Below are 18,950 nucleotides of genomic sequence, written 5' to 3' on the forward strand. Positions count from 1 at the left end.
ATGAGCATGGCTCTCAGGCAGAAAATTGCACTCCACCTGATAATAATCAAAGCCAACCATTATAGACGTAACAACAGAACCTACACTGGTTCCCCAACCTCCGACAGATTCTTGAAAAACGTGCCCCACTATATAGTCATGAACAACAACACGAGCATGGCTCCCAGGCAGGAGCATTCAGGCCCGATGTCTCAGATCAAACTCCTTGACGCCCCAGCGACCAAGTCTCCACCACACACGTGCAGTACCAAAACGCTGTTGGTCCCGTCAACCCTGCGTGATAGCATCTATCTTAAAATATCCACCCAACTAGAAAACATAAACCAATCCACCCCGTAATCACCACGACCCGGAACGAATTAATTGTGTGCATTACCCGTGCACTTCGAACCCAGAATCACAACACTATTGTTGCCACCCTCTTACCAAAAGTGAGATGTACTCCGCACCCATTCCCCGCTGAACTGCGGATTCGACACTACTCACAAAAGAAAGAAAAGCGACTCCACACCACCTGAAGTCCAGGAAAACTCAGACACACATCACGTCTCCCGAAAACCCCAGACACCATAAACCCAGGCCATCCGTCAAAACATTGCACTCACCGATGCCCGATGCTTGTCCACCACTCAGCCTTAAAGCACCGCAAAAAGCACCCCCAAACGGAGCACAGCCCCAGACGATTACCAGGTCCTTAGAATCATTAAAAGTCATTGCACATCGCACTAGCTTCCCCTGCCACAGCGTACCACCAGCCCGACATTAATGAAAGTAATGTTATAGCTGCAACCTGCTCACCCACTACCTAAAGTACACCTCCCCCGCAGCAGCGCTGCACCACAACCGTGTCCCCATAATACCAGCCGGTCCTGACAAGTGCGCATAACGGAATAAATGACATAGCCATGTATTGCCGGACGGGCTACACCCACGCGGGAGACCATTCACACGGCCATCGAAACAACATGTCCTGCCTCATGCTCTATACAGAATTCCTGACAAATGGAACAACACCCGCTGGATAAACAAACCGTTCACCAACCAGGACCCCCGAGACCAGTAAAGCACACGCTGGGTTACCCAACTCAAATGTTGCATCATCCTTGCGCAACACTTCACCCTGGCCCCCCCGTCCGGGGGCACCCAAAAAGAAAAGACTCTAAGGAGAGCTGTATACCCAGAAGGCAAAGCAGGACCAGCTGCACCCACAATAAACCTCCTAGCCCATTGTAACGAAAAACTATCCACTCTGTATAATAAACTCCTACGTAGCTGCAATCAACGGCTGTAACAAATACCACCCGATACAGTCTGCCAAAAGCTCAATTGGCAACCCTAAAGAACCGCAGTGAGAACCCACCAGTCCTTACGTACAAAAGTTGTTAAAACTGCCCCAGAGCAGCCACGACCAGCAAATTACAGTAAGAACGCCATATGACTGCAGATCATGAAAAAACCCCCAGTGGATCATAGCCCCGTGTATTCAATAATCAAAATCAACCCCCCAAAACAGCAGCGCGATATACACGGGAACCTAATAACGACCCCCGACCTGACACGATGTACTCGTTAACCTAACCTGACTTAGACATAGGGCCCCAGGTGAATCAAACACTTTGACTTATCCAAACACATGATAACCGCAACAACGCCCTGAGCATGAAGAAACCCAAAGTAGTCAAGGGTTGGACCATGAACAGAAATAAGCACACCACCTTCCCTAATACCAGATAGTAATCCCAGGTTGGACCATGAACAGAAAATAAGCACCTCACCATCCCTAATACCAGATAATCCCCGACTACCACACAGAAACCAAACCACGGACCTCAACAACCGGACATTGACCAACCATAACCCCAGCTCCACGCCATATCTACGTACCCCCAGAAATTAACCAGGAAAACAAATCCGGTAAAAGGTCAACTCCAAGCCCCCCGGGGGAAATGTCATCCATTGCTGCCAGAAAGGCAGGTTCCCGAAAGATCTGCCGTCCCAAGCATCTCGACCTCACCAGAACGTCTGCCGCAATAAACCAAAATGCCCCTAGTGAACATGAAAACCCATAGTACACTCAAAGCCCCTATTGGAGAACCGAACCCGGCATATAAATAAAACACACCCTAATGAAAACTCGACCACCTACCCCCTCACCTCTGACCAGCAATAGAACACACCCCACTGTAACGTGAAAGATTAAGCCGCCCGATGCACTACCCAAACAGATCACCACGTCAGTGAACTGCCATCCAACCCTTATCAAATACTAGGCGCGGCGATAAAACTGCTCACCACATCAGTGAACTACCATCAAGCCCTTATCAAATACTAGGCGCGGCGATAAAACTGCTCACCACATCAGTGAACTACCATCAAACCCTTATCAAATACTAGGCGCGGCGATAAAACTGCTCACCACATCAATGAACTAACATCAACCCTTATCAAATACTAGGCGCGGCGATAAAACTGCTCACCACATCAGTGAACTAACATCAACCCTTATCAAATACTAGGCGCGGCGATAAAACTGCTCACCACATCAGTGAACTAACATCAACCCTTATCAAATACTAGGCGCGGCGATAAAACAGCTCACCACATCAGTGAACTACCATCAAACCCTTATCAAATACTTGGCGCGGCGATAATCCTCCAGCCAAAAGACCCCATGCCTATAACAATAAACCATAAAACTGGCATGGATATGGCTATCCACCACCGCTCTGCCAATATCCGTATCACCACCTGAATTACTCACAAACCGCCATGGAATCACCACCAGTCATACACAAACACCCAGAGAATGCAAGCACAATTATACTAACCAAAATAAAATGATGTCGTCACCTATAGATATACCCACTATCATAAAAGCAAACTAGCATGAAATTAAAAAATACCTCCCAACACTCATGAAGCGCACAAAACAGCCTCCTGGACCACAAAGCAACTATTCCCTCACAGATTCGAACGCTGTCCACATGGACCAGCCGCGCATCTTTCCGAACCCCCAGACAAACACCCGAAACCATACGTAGCAACACACTTCCCAACCAATATAATCTAGATATTAATAAAGGTTTAAGTGAGCCTTACTTACTAGGCTGACTCCGCGGAACCCCACGGAACAGCCGTCACGTGTCCTCCGCGTCGAGCACCGCATCTGCGATCTTCTCCATGGATCTACGCCGACTGCAGCCCTCCTGGGCCGCAGCGCCAGCGCCCAGACCGACTGTCCGTCCGGGAACGCATGGCAAAAAGTCACTGGCTCGGAGCCTCAAACAGGGGGGGGAGGTTGGCGCTCCAGCCGCAGGCAACACCTCCTGAATCTGGCACCCAACGCCGGGGGAACGCGACGCCGGACCACATGACCTGTGGCCCCTGGCAGCTGAAGGGTGGCCACATGACCGAGCCACCGCCCGCTTCCCCCCAGCGCCGCAAGAAAGGAAATGAGGCCGGTGAAGTCACACACCACCTCGCCACCGGGCTCCTTGCCGCGTCACGTCACCGCCGTCCACCGATGCCGATGACCGCGCCGGGTCAGGTGACCACGCCGGGTAACGTGGCCGCGACGCGCGTGTCACCACTGTATGACGCGATCCGAAATGGAGGGGAGGCCGGCCACGTCACTCACCGCCCCGTTACCTTGCTGCCTGCTTCTCGACTTCTGGCTCCGGCCCCGCGATGTCTTCTGCAACAGGTCTGCTAATGGGGCTCATCCTCCGCTGCAAACTTAACTCCGGGCTGAGGTGCTCAGGAGGCCGTGATCGTCGCTGCCGCTTCGGAGGCAAAGGGGTCCCATCTTCTCCGCCGTCGCCATCACCAGACCATCGCTGCAGCTGTTCCTTCATCCACTGCTGGCCGCGCTGCTCCATCATCCTCTTCATCTGTGCCAAGAGGTATTCCATCTTCTGGATCCAAAGATTCAAGCTGAAGTCCCAGATGTGAGGAGCTGACAATTCCGGACGTCTGCAAGGTAAGGAATGACCATCCCCCCACAGTTCTGCCCTATATACTGTATCCATCCCACTACTGACCACTCCCTGCCAACTCACATTGCACAATAAGCCCCATAGCTCCAACCCACACCTTCCCCACAAGCACAAAGCACTACTGACCACTCCCTGCCAACTCACATTGCACCATAAGCCCCATAGCTCCAACCCACACCTTCCCCACAAACACAAAAGCACTACACCTTACCCTTCACTAACCCTCAGGCCTAGCATCCCTCGTTAGTCATGTGTGCCCTCCCTGTAGCCCCTTTGGGGCAGGCGTCCGGGCTTGCCTTTTGTATTGACATGCAAGTAAGGGCCCCGTCACACATAGCAATCTCGCTAGCGAGATCGCTGCTGAGTCACAACTTTTGTGACACAACAGCGATCTCACCAGCGAGATCGCTGTGTGTGACAGCGATCAATGACCGGCCCCCCTGCCGGTATCGCTGATCGCTGCAAGAAACCTCTGGACATTTTTTTTCATCGCTGATCTCCCGCTGACCAGCACACATCGCTGCGTGTGACAGGCGGGAGACCAGCGATCAGCTGTAAAATAATGAAAAAAATAAAAAATATTGTTATTCTCACCTTCCGGCGTCCCGCGCAGTCTTCCCGCCTCTCTCCACGCTCCCGATCCCAGTAATCCTTTGCAAGAATGACCGTGAGAACGGACGTCATCGCGGTCATTCTTGCAAAGGATCACTGGGACCGGAGCGTGGAGAGAGGCGGGAAGGCGGCGCGGGATGTCAGAAGGTGAGAATAACAATAATTTTTATTTTAATTCTATTTTTGACATGAATATAGCATCAGCACTAATGAACACAGCGATGCCGCACGCACGGCGTCGCTGTGCTGATCGCTGGTGAAGCTGTCTGTTTGGCAGCTCACCAGCGATCTCATAGTGACTCACCAGCGAACCTGACACGTTGATATCGTTGTCGGGATCGCTGGTAAGTCGCTATGTGTGACTCCAGCTTAAGGCTAAAGAACTATGGTAGATCTGAAGCCTCTATCACTCTAGCTCTATTCCCGACCAGTGCCGCCTCCTACTTTACTGACGACTTTTTTAACTGAAGTCACACTACAAAGAGGCTGTCAGTAGAGATGAGTGGTTCAGGCAAAACTCGAATTCACCTGTTCATTCAGTCTTTTCTTGGAAATTTGATATGCAAAAAACTTATTTTTCGCAAATTTAATTCCCCTTGTTGTGATCCGGGGTCAAACCAATTGCATCTTCTTGTCCTCATTGCATCTTCTGATCCCGGTCGCTCTGGCAGTCGTTCCCAAGTCTTGTTATATTTTTTAACCTTTTGATTGCCCTTTTGAATCCACCATTTTACTGAATCTGCGCAGAAGTGAATTAAAAAAAAATCTGCATTTTGGTGAATCGGATTTTTGAAAAACTTTAGTACAATTCAATTTCACTCAAGTTTATTTTCTGATCTCTTGCTGTCATGGGGATGCACAGGGACATAATAGGGCTTCTATTTTGAGGGTCAGATGTGGACTGTCCTTGTCAGGGCAGAAGTCATGGGGGTCAGGATATGGTAGCTCCTACAGGGCAAAATAGGGTGAATTTTCTTCCCTCTTTCCTTTTTTTTTTTTTTTTTAAATCAGATAAATTTTTATTTAACCAAATTCAGGTACAAAACAATAGAACAAAAATCGCAATGAAAACATTAACAATGGTCATTAGTTTCAGAAATTCCCTCCCTCCCTTCCCCTCTCCCCATTACATACAAGAGCAGCAAATAATGCATGGTGTAACCTAAAGGTACTGTCACACTTAGCGATGCACCAGAGATCCCGACCAGCGATATGACGTGGTCAGGATCGCTGGTGCATCGCTAAGTGGTCACTAGTGAGCTGCCACACAGGCAGATCTCACCAGCGACATAGCAGCAGTCGGGGGTCGCTACTTACCTGTCAGACGAGGCGATCCTGACGTCCTCCCGCCCGCGTCCACGCGTCACTTGTCAGCGCCACAGGAAGCTGACGACGAGAAGCGGCCCAGGCCGTTCTCGCGCGATCAGCGATAACCAGTGGGGGAGCGGTCGGAGGTAAGTATCAGACACAGCGATATCACTAGCAATATCACTACAACATCACAAAACCAGTGATGTTATAGCGATATTGCTAGCGATATCGCTTAGTGTGACAGGCCCTTAAGTTCAGGGTCATCTTCTCTCCACCCAAGGTGTCAACAGTGTCTCAAATGTTCTTATGTTTTTTCTCTTAACGAAAATATCTTTTTCCATATTCACAATATAGTCAGACTGTCTGAAAAATTCCCTCAGTGTCGGCGGATCTTCATTTATCCAGTATCTGGCGATCAGTTTTTGTGCAATATATAATAATGTAGCTATAGCCACTTTATATTTATTATGTACCTGGACCTCCTCCACATATCCCAGTATACACACCACAGGATCCCTCTCCATCCTACAACCATCCGCGCCTCCTATGGCATTAAGCACCGCCGTCCAATACGGGTTCAGATTTGGTCACTGCCATAACATATTCTTCCCTCTTTCCTGACCACACATGACCTAGATGAGACATCTGACAGTGGACGTCTTCCATATACACGTGGTGAGATCATTCCATTTATTAAAATTGTGTTTATGGATTTTATTATGACGTTTCCATAAAATGCATGAGCAGGTATTTTCCTTGATAACCCAAACAGGGCAAAGGTTATTTCTTTTCTGAATTGAAACTTGTTTAGATGCATAACCTTTAACAAGGAAGCTGTTCATTGACAGATTTTGGTCTTAAGTTCTATTGTCTTGGACCAATGGTATTTTGTCTAGTCTTTTCAAATTCTGGGACTTGGAAAAGTCACATGTATATACGCTTTGTAGTCTGTTTTGAGATTTATGCAGACACTTTCTGTTATAGTCTGTGACAATTAGATCTAGTGAGTTTTATTTTCACTACATCTTGTGGTAGCTTTTATCATTAATATATTAAAAGTTATGTTTTATGTTTTTCTCAATTGCTGATTTGCTATTATTCATGAGATTTGTGGTTTTAGTTATCCACTTGTTGCTGCCTCTTTGATCTCTTGCTGTCAGTCAAACAGGAGGAGGTGGTGCTGGTTGGGGAATAGAGCTGGAGTGACAGAGGCTTCAGATTTACCATAGTCCTTCAGCCTCATTTGTACATCAATTGAAACACTGATTTCTCAGTAACAGTGGAATAAACTGGCCATTGAAAGGTATTGCTGGACTTGGTTTTTAAAAAGCTACATGAGCATATAAATAACTTGGAGGTGAAATCCTGATGGCAGATTCCCTTTAAGATACATTAACAGATTAACATAATGCTGTAATGCATGTATGTTTATTAAAAAAAAAAAGCACAAAAACCCCAATAAGTTTATGTTCCCATGATGAGTTTTTGGTGAATTTTGGATGTTGCAGATTTTCTGCACCTATTAAGTAAATTAGGTTACTTGTGTTTTGTTATTGCATTTTTTACTTGCTATTTTTATGCTTTTGCACTGCACTTTGTCTCTTTTGGTGGGTCATGTTTTAAACAAAGCTGCTTTGTTTTTTATACTTCCTGATACTTGGCTTTGACAAAACTTTATTGACACAGTCCTATGCATATTACATGCATTTATGATGCGTTTCCGCAGCGGAAACACACTAAAAACACATGTTAATTTTTTACCTGTGGATTTTCCCGCTTTTAAAGCAATTATCTTTTAAAAAATATATACATAAAACTCATCAAATGAGCAAGAGAAATTGACAAATCAGTTCAGATGAGTAAACGAAGAGCACGGTGGACATAAGATTTCTATAAATCTCATCCACTTTGCTTTAACTGAGGGTACACTACGCGACGCACCAGCGATCCCGACAACAATACGACCTGGTAAGGATTGCTGGTACGTCGCTACATGATCGCTACATGGCTGTCAAACAGGCAGACTTACTCAACGACACAGCAACGATCCAGCGATCCATATAACGACCTCGGCGGTTGTTGGGACCTTGTCACACAGCAGCGATTCTGATGACTTCCGCCTGCGTCCATGATTTCTGAGTCACTAACGAGGTCGCTCGTCGGTGTTAAACACAGCGATGCATGCTGGCCAGCGGGACACCAGCGATCAAAAAATGGCCCAGGACATTCGAGCACGATCAGCGACTTCGCAGAGAGGGCCTGGTCGCTGTTATGTGTCACATGTAACGAGAACGCTGGCGAGGTCGCTGTTGCGTCACAAAATCGGTGACGCTGATCTCGCTATGTGAGACGGGGCCTTAACATGCAACGTCAAAAACTCACCAAAATCTCTTTGAGAGAACACAGCAATAAAAACAAAATTGTATTCAAGGTTAAATGTTCAGTTTACGTCACAGTAAAACGTCTACTTTTTTTTATATTTTCCACAATATACCTTGTTAATCTTTCTTTCTTCCCACAGGACATTTAAATATCAGTTTTATCCTAGACAGTTATTATGGAAGGTGAGTACATGGAACGCAACATAAAAAGGCAAAAAAGTAGTCATAATAACGGCATGGTGTCTGATGTGTGAATTCGGGAAACATTTCTCATCTCCAGTTTGGCCTAATAGAGCTCCTGAGTCCTGACACCAAAGTCAAGTCACATAAGAAAAATGGCTGCCTAAAGCAACAGACAAAACAAGACTGAGGCAAACTCCTGTGTCATGCCCCACTCCCTTAAGCTTTGATTTAGGCATAGCACAATGTATATATTTTGCCCAGGGTGTTCCTCTAAGGAGAGTTGTAGCTAGCCTTCCCTTCATCCATGGCAATTATTCAGTTATTACCTTAGCCTTGTAACTGAATGCCCTGGCCAAGAAAGAGTGAGCTATTATTACAGCCCCACCCATTAACCATTTATAATGGTGTAGCGTGGGAGTGAGGATCCCTGGACGCAACATTTTAGAGGTGCAAAATTTCAAAATATTTTCTATTTACCATTGGTGTCGTAGTGCTAAAGATCCAAGGTGGTGCACATACCCCAGAGTGAGCGAGCAACACTGTGAACTACATTGGCATCAATACGATGCCAATACAGTTGGATCCTGTGGCAGAACAGAGACCACAGGCCATAACTTCCCTGCCCTACCACTCTCCGCCCTGTAGACCACAGGCTGGTAATGGCCTTCAGCCTCCAAAACGTCAGCGTCCCGCTGCAGGTGATGCAATGACACTCTCACGCAAGACACTGCTAAATAACGTGCAAACATAACTGCGCCATCTTTCTCTGTTTCAGGAGTTTACCGGTATTGAGCACATATTTTGTGTCTTCATTGAATAAAATTGCCATGTTCCAGACATATGCAGGTAACACATATGCTGTTTTATACTATTGGACTCTGCTTGCATATTTTTCTGGGAAATTTTACACATAGCCCTGAGTTCTGGAGCTATTCCACATTTTCCATAAGTCCAAATTTTCATTTATACCCATTTTGCTCTCATTATCTGGTGATCCGAGACTAGGCTTAAAGTAAAGGGATGTTCTCAAATTTAAAGATTATATCCTATCCGTGGGATGGGGGTTAACTATTCAAATCACTGATCCCCAGAACCGGGAATCTGAAGAGCTCTATCTGAATGGAGCCTCTCCATTCCATCTAGTAGGAGAGCCGAAAACCAGCTGAGCATCGTTCTCCGCCATTTCCAGTGCTCCAGTTAAGAATGATGGAGCGGTAGTGTGCATGATCGACCTCCTCTCCTTTCAGCTGGGGATCAGAGCCCTGAGTCTGAGGGTCGGTGGGAGACATGGCATTCGGACCCTCAGTGACTGGAAAGTTATCCCTTATCCCACAGAAGAAGACTTGAGAACGACCGTTTAAGTGTTCCAAATTTGGGGCTCAAAATATTAGTATTTATTCAATTTAACAACAAAAACCCACATACATGCCTCACAGCATGTTTATTATGTGTTTTAGACAACTTTCCGCCTTTTTACACAGTGGGGTGTGTCCTAGATCATAAAAGGTGTGGTTTACTTTAAAGGGGAATGGCTTGAAATGCCACCCCACCAGCTTGTAAAAATGTTGAAATTTAAGATGTAATTGTTGAAATGTGAAACTGAGATGTGACCATGGCCTCTTTTAGAGATTACCGGGATTTTCCCCTCTGCTGGTGGTGTAAAAGGAGGCACAATAATCACAATAACTGGACAGTTCTTCGATGATACCGATGCTCCTGCCAAAGTCCTTATAGGAGGTGAGTAAGATCTGGATTTATTAATTGTGCTGATTTTAAGCTGACCTGCTTGTTGACAGCTTCTAGGTAACATCAAGTGGTCATTTTTATAAATTACAGTGTAAGTAAAAAAAATAGTTTATGTTTATGTCCACCTTTTCAATTAGCTTTATTGTCTTAGTAAAAATAGTCTTGATTACATTTTTTAGTTCTCTGTGGTCCAATTGAGGATGTTCTCCAGCACCAAAAAAAAGTAGTTAAAACTTAGTCTTTAGTCATTTAAGACAAAAAAAAACTGGGATAATGTGCACATATTAAAAAAGAAAACATAATGCTTACGCGTTTTGGATATTAAAACTTTAAACGTTTTTCTGCCCAAAATGCATAAGTATTATGTGTTTTCATTTTTAATATGTGCACATTCTCTCATTTTTTTTATACCCTGTGAAATGTAGCCAGTTTTGCTTCTACCATATATGATGTCACCAAACACCATAATCCTGGGAGTAGGACTGGTGTGACATTACCTCGTGAAGGCTTCTTTATGAAGTTGCCCACTTGGTCTACAGACCAATCTCCAGCTATCATTACATCAAGACAAAAGCGGAACTCATATTGGAAGAGGATAGACCTCCATGCAAACTCTATTGCTGTATTCCTGCCTCCAGTCACTGTTTTGAGATCACTTGGACAAGAAGTCTTCACAAGTATCTTACTTCCGGGATGATAGTGTGAGGTTGCACAATCTATGGTAACTGGACCCCTCTAGTCTTCATTCCAGGTACATTAACACTTTGGCGTACACTATGACAATAACGCCAGGCCGCATGTTGCTTGCGCTACTGTGTGTCTGAAGCATCTCCGGACTTTTCTTCCATCAAGCACATTTGGGACCTCATTGGTCAGCAATTGCGAAGGAGCTGCCAGAACAGATCTTGGTGATTGTCTCAAGTACATTGAGCTGAACAGTAAATATGTAAGGTGCACTACCAATGGGGTAATACATAACGCATTGTACAAATAGCAAGGACAAAAGCAAGAGAAAAGACCAATGCATAAAAATAGCGCACACCTAAATAGGAAAAAAAAATATATATAGATATAAATGAATAATTTTATTTAAATACTGGTATTTGAATAAAATTATTGATATATATATATAAATATATTCTTATTTAGGTGTGCGCTATTTTTATGCATTGGTCTTTTCTCTTGCTCTTGTCAAGTACATTGAGCATGACAGCCATTAATAACCTCAATGATAGCAGCCAAGGAGTGTAAGTGAAGGGGTTTCTGCATGTAGCGCTCGTACTCTACATTGAATAAATCAAAAAGTTTTGAATTTTTTTCCATTGTTTCACCATTTGCATATCATTAACATGTCTGTGATTTCCATATTTCCATAAATGTTTCCTCTCTGTGTTGCAATTTCAATGTTAAGTAGTAAACCTGAGTTGAAAGAATACTTATTCTTTATTTCCTCATCTTAAAGGTCAGGAATGCCAAGTTCTTGGAATAACAGATACAACAATAACTTGTCGGAGTCCTCCACTGCCTCTTGTTTTTCCTTCTCTTTACCCAGGTAAATATTATGTAAAATTTGAGATATTATAAAAGAAATGTAAAGGTGCACTCCAATTTTTTCCTTTACCATGACCTTTAGTGATCAGTTGAAATTTGCCAGGAATCTTGGTATTAAGTGTTCAAGTTTCATACAGCTCCTCCACTGGGGAAATTAAGCATTACACTGTGTCTATTTAAATGAAGGGACAGGATTGGTCTTCCAGGATGAGACACTCTTTGGCCAATAGTTGAAGATCCGGAACAGGGGACTCACTTCTCTTAACATAGAATTTTCTGTTTTATAATTTATTTTAGGAAGCCGAGGACTGAAGCTGGAGATGTGGAACGTCAGTATGTCACCGAGTGATGCACTTCATCTGAATCAAACCTCCACGGGCTATGCTGGTTCTTCTTGGTCTGATGGTGCCTCCAAATCTTGGTCTTCGGATTCCAGAGAATTTGTTGCTCGGCTCAGTGGGTTCTTTGTATCTCCTGAAACCGATTATTACAATTTCTACATAAAAGGATATGATAATTATGCTCTGTACTTTAATGAATCAGGTGACCCTGCAGGAAAGGTAATTGGGACATGCCGTATGGCTTCATATAGTAACATAGTAACATAGTTTTGAAGGCTGAAGGAAGACCTTATGTCCATCTAGTTCAGCCTATTTTTAGTGCAGCTGTTCTGCATTGTTGATCCTGGGGAAGGCAAAAATCCCACAGAGTAGAAGCCAATTTTCTTCATAGGGAAAAAAATTCCTTCCCCTAAGCTGGGTCAACCATCTACTTATAATATTCTGTTATTCGTAACCTTCTATACTGTTACTCACATTCATTCAGTGAGTTCATTCATTCATTCAGTGAGTTGGCCATCACCACTTCCTCAGGAAGAGAATTCCAGAGCCTCACTGCTCTTACCGTGAAGAACCTTCTTCTATGCTGGTGCAGAAATTGTCTTTCCTCCAAATGAAGAGAATGCCCCCTTGTTCTTGTCACAGTCCTTGGTACAAACAGTTCATTGTAGAGATCTCTGTATTGCCCTCTGATATACTTGTACATATATATTAGGTCTCCCCTAAGTCTTCTTTTTTCTAGAGTAAATAGACCTAATTTTGATAACCTTTCTGGGTATTGTAGTGAACCAACTCCATTTATCATTTTAGTAGCCCGCCTTTGAACCCTTTCAAGTTCAGTAATGTCTTTCTTGAGCATCAGCGTCCAAAATTGCACACAACACTCCAAGTGTGGTCTGACGAGTGATTTGTACAGAGGGAGAATTATGTTTTCATCTCGTGTCCCCAGACCTCTTCTAATGCATCCCATGACCCTATTTGCTTTGGTGGCAGCTGCCTGACACTGGGAACTCCAATTTAGCTTCTTATTAACTAAGATGCCTAAGTCTTCTTCCATGTCTGAATTCCCCAGCAGTTTCTCATTTAGTAAGTAATTGTAGCATCTGTTTCTCCTTCCCATGTGCATAACCTTACACTTATCTGTGTTAAACCTCATTTGCCATTTTTCAGCCCAATTCTCCAATTTACTCAAATCTGTCTGTAGTTACAAACTGTCCTCCTTTGTGTTAACTACCTTACATAGTTTTGTATCATCTGCAAATACTGATATTTTACTGTGTAAGCCATCCACTAGATCATTAATAAATATATTAAATAGTAGGGGGCCCAATACAGAACCCTGTGGTGCCCCACTAGTAACCCTGGCCCAATCTGAGCATGCCCCATTAATAACCACTCTTTGTTTTCTATCACTAAGCCAGCTACCTACCCATCTACACACATTTTCCCCTAGCCCAAGCTTTCTCATCTTACTTACCAATCTTCTATGTGGGACAGTGTCAAATGCTTTAGAGAAGTCGAGATAAATGACATCCAATGATTCTCCTTGGTCCATTTGAGAGCTTACATCCTCATAGAAGCTGATCAGGTTAGTTTGACAGGAGAGATCCTTCATAAATCCATGTTGATATGGAGTTAAACATATGACCTGTGTTATGCGCTTACATATTTTAGCCTTTAGTAATGAGGATAAACTCAACTACACTTTTTTTTACTGTTTTTGCTCATAACTTTAACAAACATAAAACCATTTTACGGCCATGTTTTAGCAAGATAATAATGGCATTACCTAGCTCCAACCCCTCCCTATCCGGACAAGTTATAGTTAGGGACAGATACTTCTTTAGTCTCTCTTTTTGCATGTATTTTTTTCTGCCATTTTCCAGCTATTTTGAATCAATGTGTGCATTTTCATTGCTGTTTTTTTTACATTGTGCTTACAACCTTATAAGTCATGTGAGTCACAAATGGTAAAAAAATAGTATATATGAGCAAATACATTCATAGAATCCAGGTACAGAGGCCAGGTCTGTGCTCTGTGTGTTCTGTCCCCACATGAGGTGAATGGAGATGTAGTTGATAAGGGCTGGGAGAGATTCCTACCTTCCGTTTCCTCGATGCAGAGCAGAGAGGACCATTGTTGCTGTTTTGCTGTTCATGCGTCCGGAGAGATGATACACACCAGATATTGTGAAGTCCAGACTTGTTTATTGGAAATCTGGACTTACAGTGTATGATTGGTAATGCAGTACTTCTCCAGAAATGCAGGTATAACGACCAAGGTGGTACAGCAAGATGCAGCAAGGTGAGCAACGGATTTGTATGTGGTCAAAAAACTGATGCCTTTCACAGCCTGGTAAGCGTGTCTCTCCCAGGAGAAAATGAAACTAGTAATGGCCTCCGGCAGGAAGAGAAGGACTGACCTGACCTGGAAGTGGAAGGCATGTACTATAATTAATTAGCTGCAGTCTGCTATACAGAAAAAGGACAGCAGGTGGCAGCAGACCAAATGCAAAACTGAACACAAAGAATGGTAACATAACACAATCTATATAAGCATATAGTCATAACTTTAGATGAAATAGCACACTCCCCATCTGAAATTCCGTAAGGGATTTCACTATATTAATGTTTTTTGTTTAAATAAAGTTCAATAACCTCGAAAGGAAACACAAATATGCATGCAACAATAACAACTTCAAAACGAGGTAGATGACAGTCAGTTTCTGAGACAATCCAATGAAAACCCATCTTCGGATCAGAGAAGCCGCACTAGGCCAAACTGTCTCCGACCCAAAGGTAATCCAATGGACGAAGTAGTAGGGCAGTGTTCTGTTCATGGCTCATCCTACCGGAATGTCCTCAATTGGTAGTAACAATATGAGCTCGTGGATTGGCCTCTGAAATGTCTCAGGCTCGTCTTTCCTAAGGACCTTCAGCTCCACCTTCCGGACCCTACCATCTTGACTAGGGAAAGTCTTTGTAACGATTCCCATAGGCCAGTCGATCCTTCGGGCTTGTTGTTCTTTCATTAGTACCACGTCTCCTTTTTTCAAGTTCGGTTTATTCTGTCGCCATTTCTTCTTCCTTGGAGAGTCACGAGATATTCCTTTCTCCACCGGTTCCAGAAGTAGTCAGCGAGGTACTGCACACGTTTCCACTGTTTCTGGTAGGTGTTTGCGTGAGTAAACTCTCCACTAACTGTTAGCGGGTTCCCGATCTTTTGGGTGAGAAGAGTAGTTGGCATAAGAATGGTCGGTTTTTCGGGATCCATGGACACTGGGACAAGTGGTCTTGAGTTGATTATGGCAGAAACTTCGGCCAGAAGAGTAACCAAGGTCTCATGCATAAGCCTTGAAGAGTTTACGTCCATAAACATAGAATTCAGGATATTGCGTGAGAACCCGATCATCCTTTCCCAGCCGCAATCTTGGCTTCATTTAAACGACCACCGACTCTCAGCAAACCGAAGCCGTCCATTACTGGATTCAAGTGGGCAATGGGGCTTTTCAGAGGGATCTGCTGTTTATGGTGTAGGCATTCCCATTCAGTACTGAATACGCTCTGCTGGACGTAACGTATTATAAGGGACTCACAGTGAGAAATGTCCTCAGCAGAGAGTGGTTTACGGCAGACGTGCCAGCCGTGACAGTCTTTGTCTCCAAGTGAGTTGTGATATGATCTCGCAATGTGGACTAACCTTGCTATAGTCTTGACGAGTCTCATCCAATTGGAGAAGCGTTCAAAGCGCTGGCAACCGAGGCTGGAGGTTGGTTTAGTGTTCGTCGCCAAGGCACTGACCTCGGAGCGGACTTCTGGATCGCCATCTGGATCCTGGATGCTGAAGACTTCCTGGACACGTTCACTTCCCTTCTGTTCCAACAGAAACTTAGGACCTTGGGTCCTCTCGAGTAGATCGATAGCCGCTTCTTCTGTGGGCAGAGATTTTAGTCCATCACCTACATAGAAGTCTTTCTCTACAAAGTCTCTGGCATCTGTTCCATATTCAGACTCTCCTTCTTGAGCGGTTCTCCGCAGGCCATAAGTAGCCACTGCGGGGGAAGGGCTGTTCCCGAATACGTGCACCCTCATGCGATACTCCACCATCTCTTTGCTGGGGTCATTGTCCTTGTACCATAGGAACCTGAGGAGATTCCTATGGTCCTCTCTGACTATGAAACAGTGGAACATCTGTTCAATGTCGGCGGTGATGGCAATGGGCTCTTTCCGGAACCTCATCAACACTCCTACTAGGCTGTTTGTAAGGTTAGGACCCGTGAGGAGGACATCGTTGAGAGATACACCTTGATGTTTGGCGCTTGAATCAAAGACAACTCTAATTTGCTTAGGTTTCTGTGGGTTATATACTCCGAATGAGGGTAGGTACCAGCACTCCTCATTTTCCTTTAACGGAGGCGCTGGCTCATCATGGTTATTCCGGAATATCTTGCTCATGAAGGTGACAATGTGTTCTTTCATCTCCGGTTTGTTGCTAAGTGTGCGCTGGAGAGAGTTGAATCTGGACAAGGCTTGTTGACGATTGTTCGGGAGTCTTACCCTGGTAGCTCGGAAGGGTAGGGGAAAAACCCAGTGATTGGTCTCGTCCTTAAGGAACTCATTGTCCATTATCCTGACAAATTCCTTGTCTTCCATTGACGGGGCTACATTGTTGCCATCCTTAGTTGTATGAAACACCGATCTTCCCAAGTCGTCTGCATAGGGAGAAAGAATGACATCAGACAGCTGTACTGGATCTGGAGGCTTCTCTTTCACATCATAGTGATGAGGGCATGGTTTGCAGAAAGTAGCTTGTCCGTCTCTGCGTACATAGGTCTTAAAGGAATCGACTCTTGTTCGGTCCAAGCACACATTTCCTATGATTACCCACCCCAAGTCGAGTCTCTGTGCATAGGGGGCATTGTCGGGAGTCGGGACCATTGCACTGTTGGCAGACCTTATGTATCCTTAAATTGTCTCTGCCGAGCAGAAGTAGGATTTCAGCATCTGGGTTCATAGGTGGGATAACACTGACTGGGTGCCTTAGGTGTGGTTGGTGGAACGCAGTTTTCCAGGGTAGGGATCTCATCCCTTTGGTATTTCATCGCATTCGATTAGCGTAGGTAAGGGTATTTCTACGCCTCTGTTGACAGGAGAAGCAATGACACCTTGTGCCCTTCTGCCGTTAGTCTCTATGCGGCCTGAGCAAGTGTTCAAAGTATATGGCGTTGCTGGTCCCTTGATTCCAAAGGCTTCAAAGAACTTAGGTCCAGCTAGGGATCGATTGCTCTGATCGTCAATGATGGCATACATTTTTACTGCCTTCTCTGGTTGCCCTTCTGGATAAACTCTGATTAGGCATATCCTGGCACAGCATTTATCACTTTGACTCTCCCCACATACCTCTGAGCATGAGCAGGAGACAGCCGTGATAGAATTGGCATTATTCTATGGCTCCCTGCCATGGCTTGTAGCCGGACTAGAGGTAACTGCAACTGCTGGATCGCTGGTGGCTGAGGTTGGATGCAAAGCTGATGGGTGTTTGTCATTATGACACTCTTCACACAATGGCAAATTTACAGTCCTTGGTCATGTGTTCTAATGAGGCGCAGCACTTGAAACAATACCCCAAATTCGCTGAGGATTTTCTTGCGCTCCTGCATGGTTTTGGACCTGAAGCCTCTACATTTGTTCAATGAGTGTGGTTTTTTGTGAATGGGACACTCACGATTGAAAGACTTATCTCTCGATGGAACAGTGTACTGTTTATCGGCAGTTACTGCAGGTGGTGGCAGGTTAGTATTTCTGACACTTATACTGCTCCTCAAGTCCTTGCTTTTATGTGAGATGCTTTCATACCTTGATGACGGTGTTGCTGGAGCTGCAGTGTTAGACTCCAGGAAGTCTAGGCTAGGGTCGTTCCTCATTTGGGCCTGTTCGTCGACAAACTTGCAGAACTGATTGAACGGAGGAAAGGTGACATCATGTGACCTTTTGTACCTGGAAACGCATACTGCTGACTTCTCTTGCAGACTATGTGGCAGCTTTGAGACAATTGGGTTCACCCCATGGGCAGTGTCCAGGTAGCATAATCCAGACAGACGAGGGTCTCTTTTTGTAAATTCCAGCTCCATAAGCAGATCACTTAAGTCCAGAAGCTTGTGGGCTTCCTTAAAGTTGATCCTTGGAACGTTCTGCAGTCTCTTGAATAGGGACTTTTCTATGGCTTCAGCACTGCCATAGGTTCTTTCGAGTCTCAGCCAGGCAGCAGCGAGACCTGCTTCAGCTTTCCCCACGTAGACGGTCCGAAGACTCTTGATACGGTTTGTGGAGTCAGGACCCAACCATTTTACCATGAGGTCGAGCTCCCATTCTGCAGATAGATTGAGGTCAGCAATGGTGGCCTTGAAGATTGCTTTCCAGGCTCTGTAGTTCTCTGCACAGTCGTCAAACTTTAAGAGGCTGGTGCTGATTAGATCTTTGCTTACCATAAACCTGGCTAACTCGGGAATATCCAATCCTTCACTCCTTGTTACCATGTTAGCTTGTGTTGCCTCTCGGGCGTATAAGCTGTGTGGCGTGGAAGGATGAATTGTTCCCGGGTAGAATGATGTTGCTGCAGGGTTGAGCTGTGGTTTAACCTCTGGAGATTTCGATGACTGCGGCTTGAACTGTGGAGATGGACTGGAGTGCATCTTGTGGTCGTCTTGTGGTGATTGCTGCACCTGAGGAGACACATCATGGCGTTGGTCTTGGGTCTCTGCAGATGCTGTGGGTAACACTGGCACCGTAAGTTGGGCTGACTTGGACGTTTCCACATTGTTGGGTTGAACGTC

The 18,950-nt window shown here is 44.9% G+C and overlaps 1 protein-coding gene across 1 annotated transcript in view; it reads left to right on the forward strand.

Moving 5' to 3' along the window:
* Nucleotides 1-18,950, forward strand: part of PKHD1L1 (PKHD1 like 1) — a 216,907-nt gene that overhangs the window by 12,342 nt on the left and 185,615 nt on the right. Inside the window, exons 7-11 of the mRNA XM_073590061.1 lie at nt 8,440-8,482; nt 9,258-9,328; nt 10,109-10,219; nt 11,691-11,780; nt 12,077-12,339. Of these exons, the coding sequence (XP_073446162.1) occupies nt 8,440-8,482; nt 9,258-9,328; nt 10,109-10,219; nt 11,691-11,780; nt 12,077-12,339 (578 nt within the window). The remainder of the gene's footprint in view (nt 1-8,439; nt 8,483-9,257; nt 9,329-10,108; nt 10,220-11,690; nt 11,781-12,076; nt 12,340-18,950) is intronic.

Source organism: Dendrobates tinctorius, unplaced genomic scaffold (genome assembly GCF_039654945.1).
Source record: "Dendrobates tinctorius isolate UK_male_01 unplaced genomic scaffold, ASM3965494v1 ptg000116l, whole genome shotgun sequence".
Taxonomy (NCBI): Eukaryota; Metazoa; Chordata; class Amphibia; order Anura; family Dendrobatidae; genus Dendrobates; species Dendrobates tinctorius.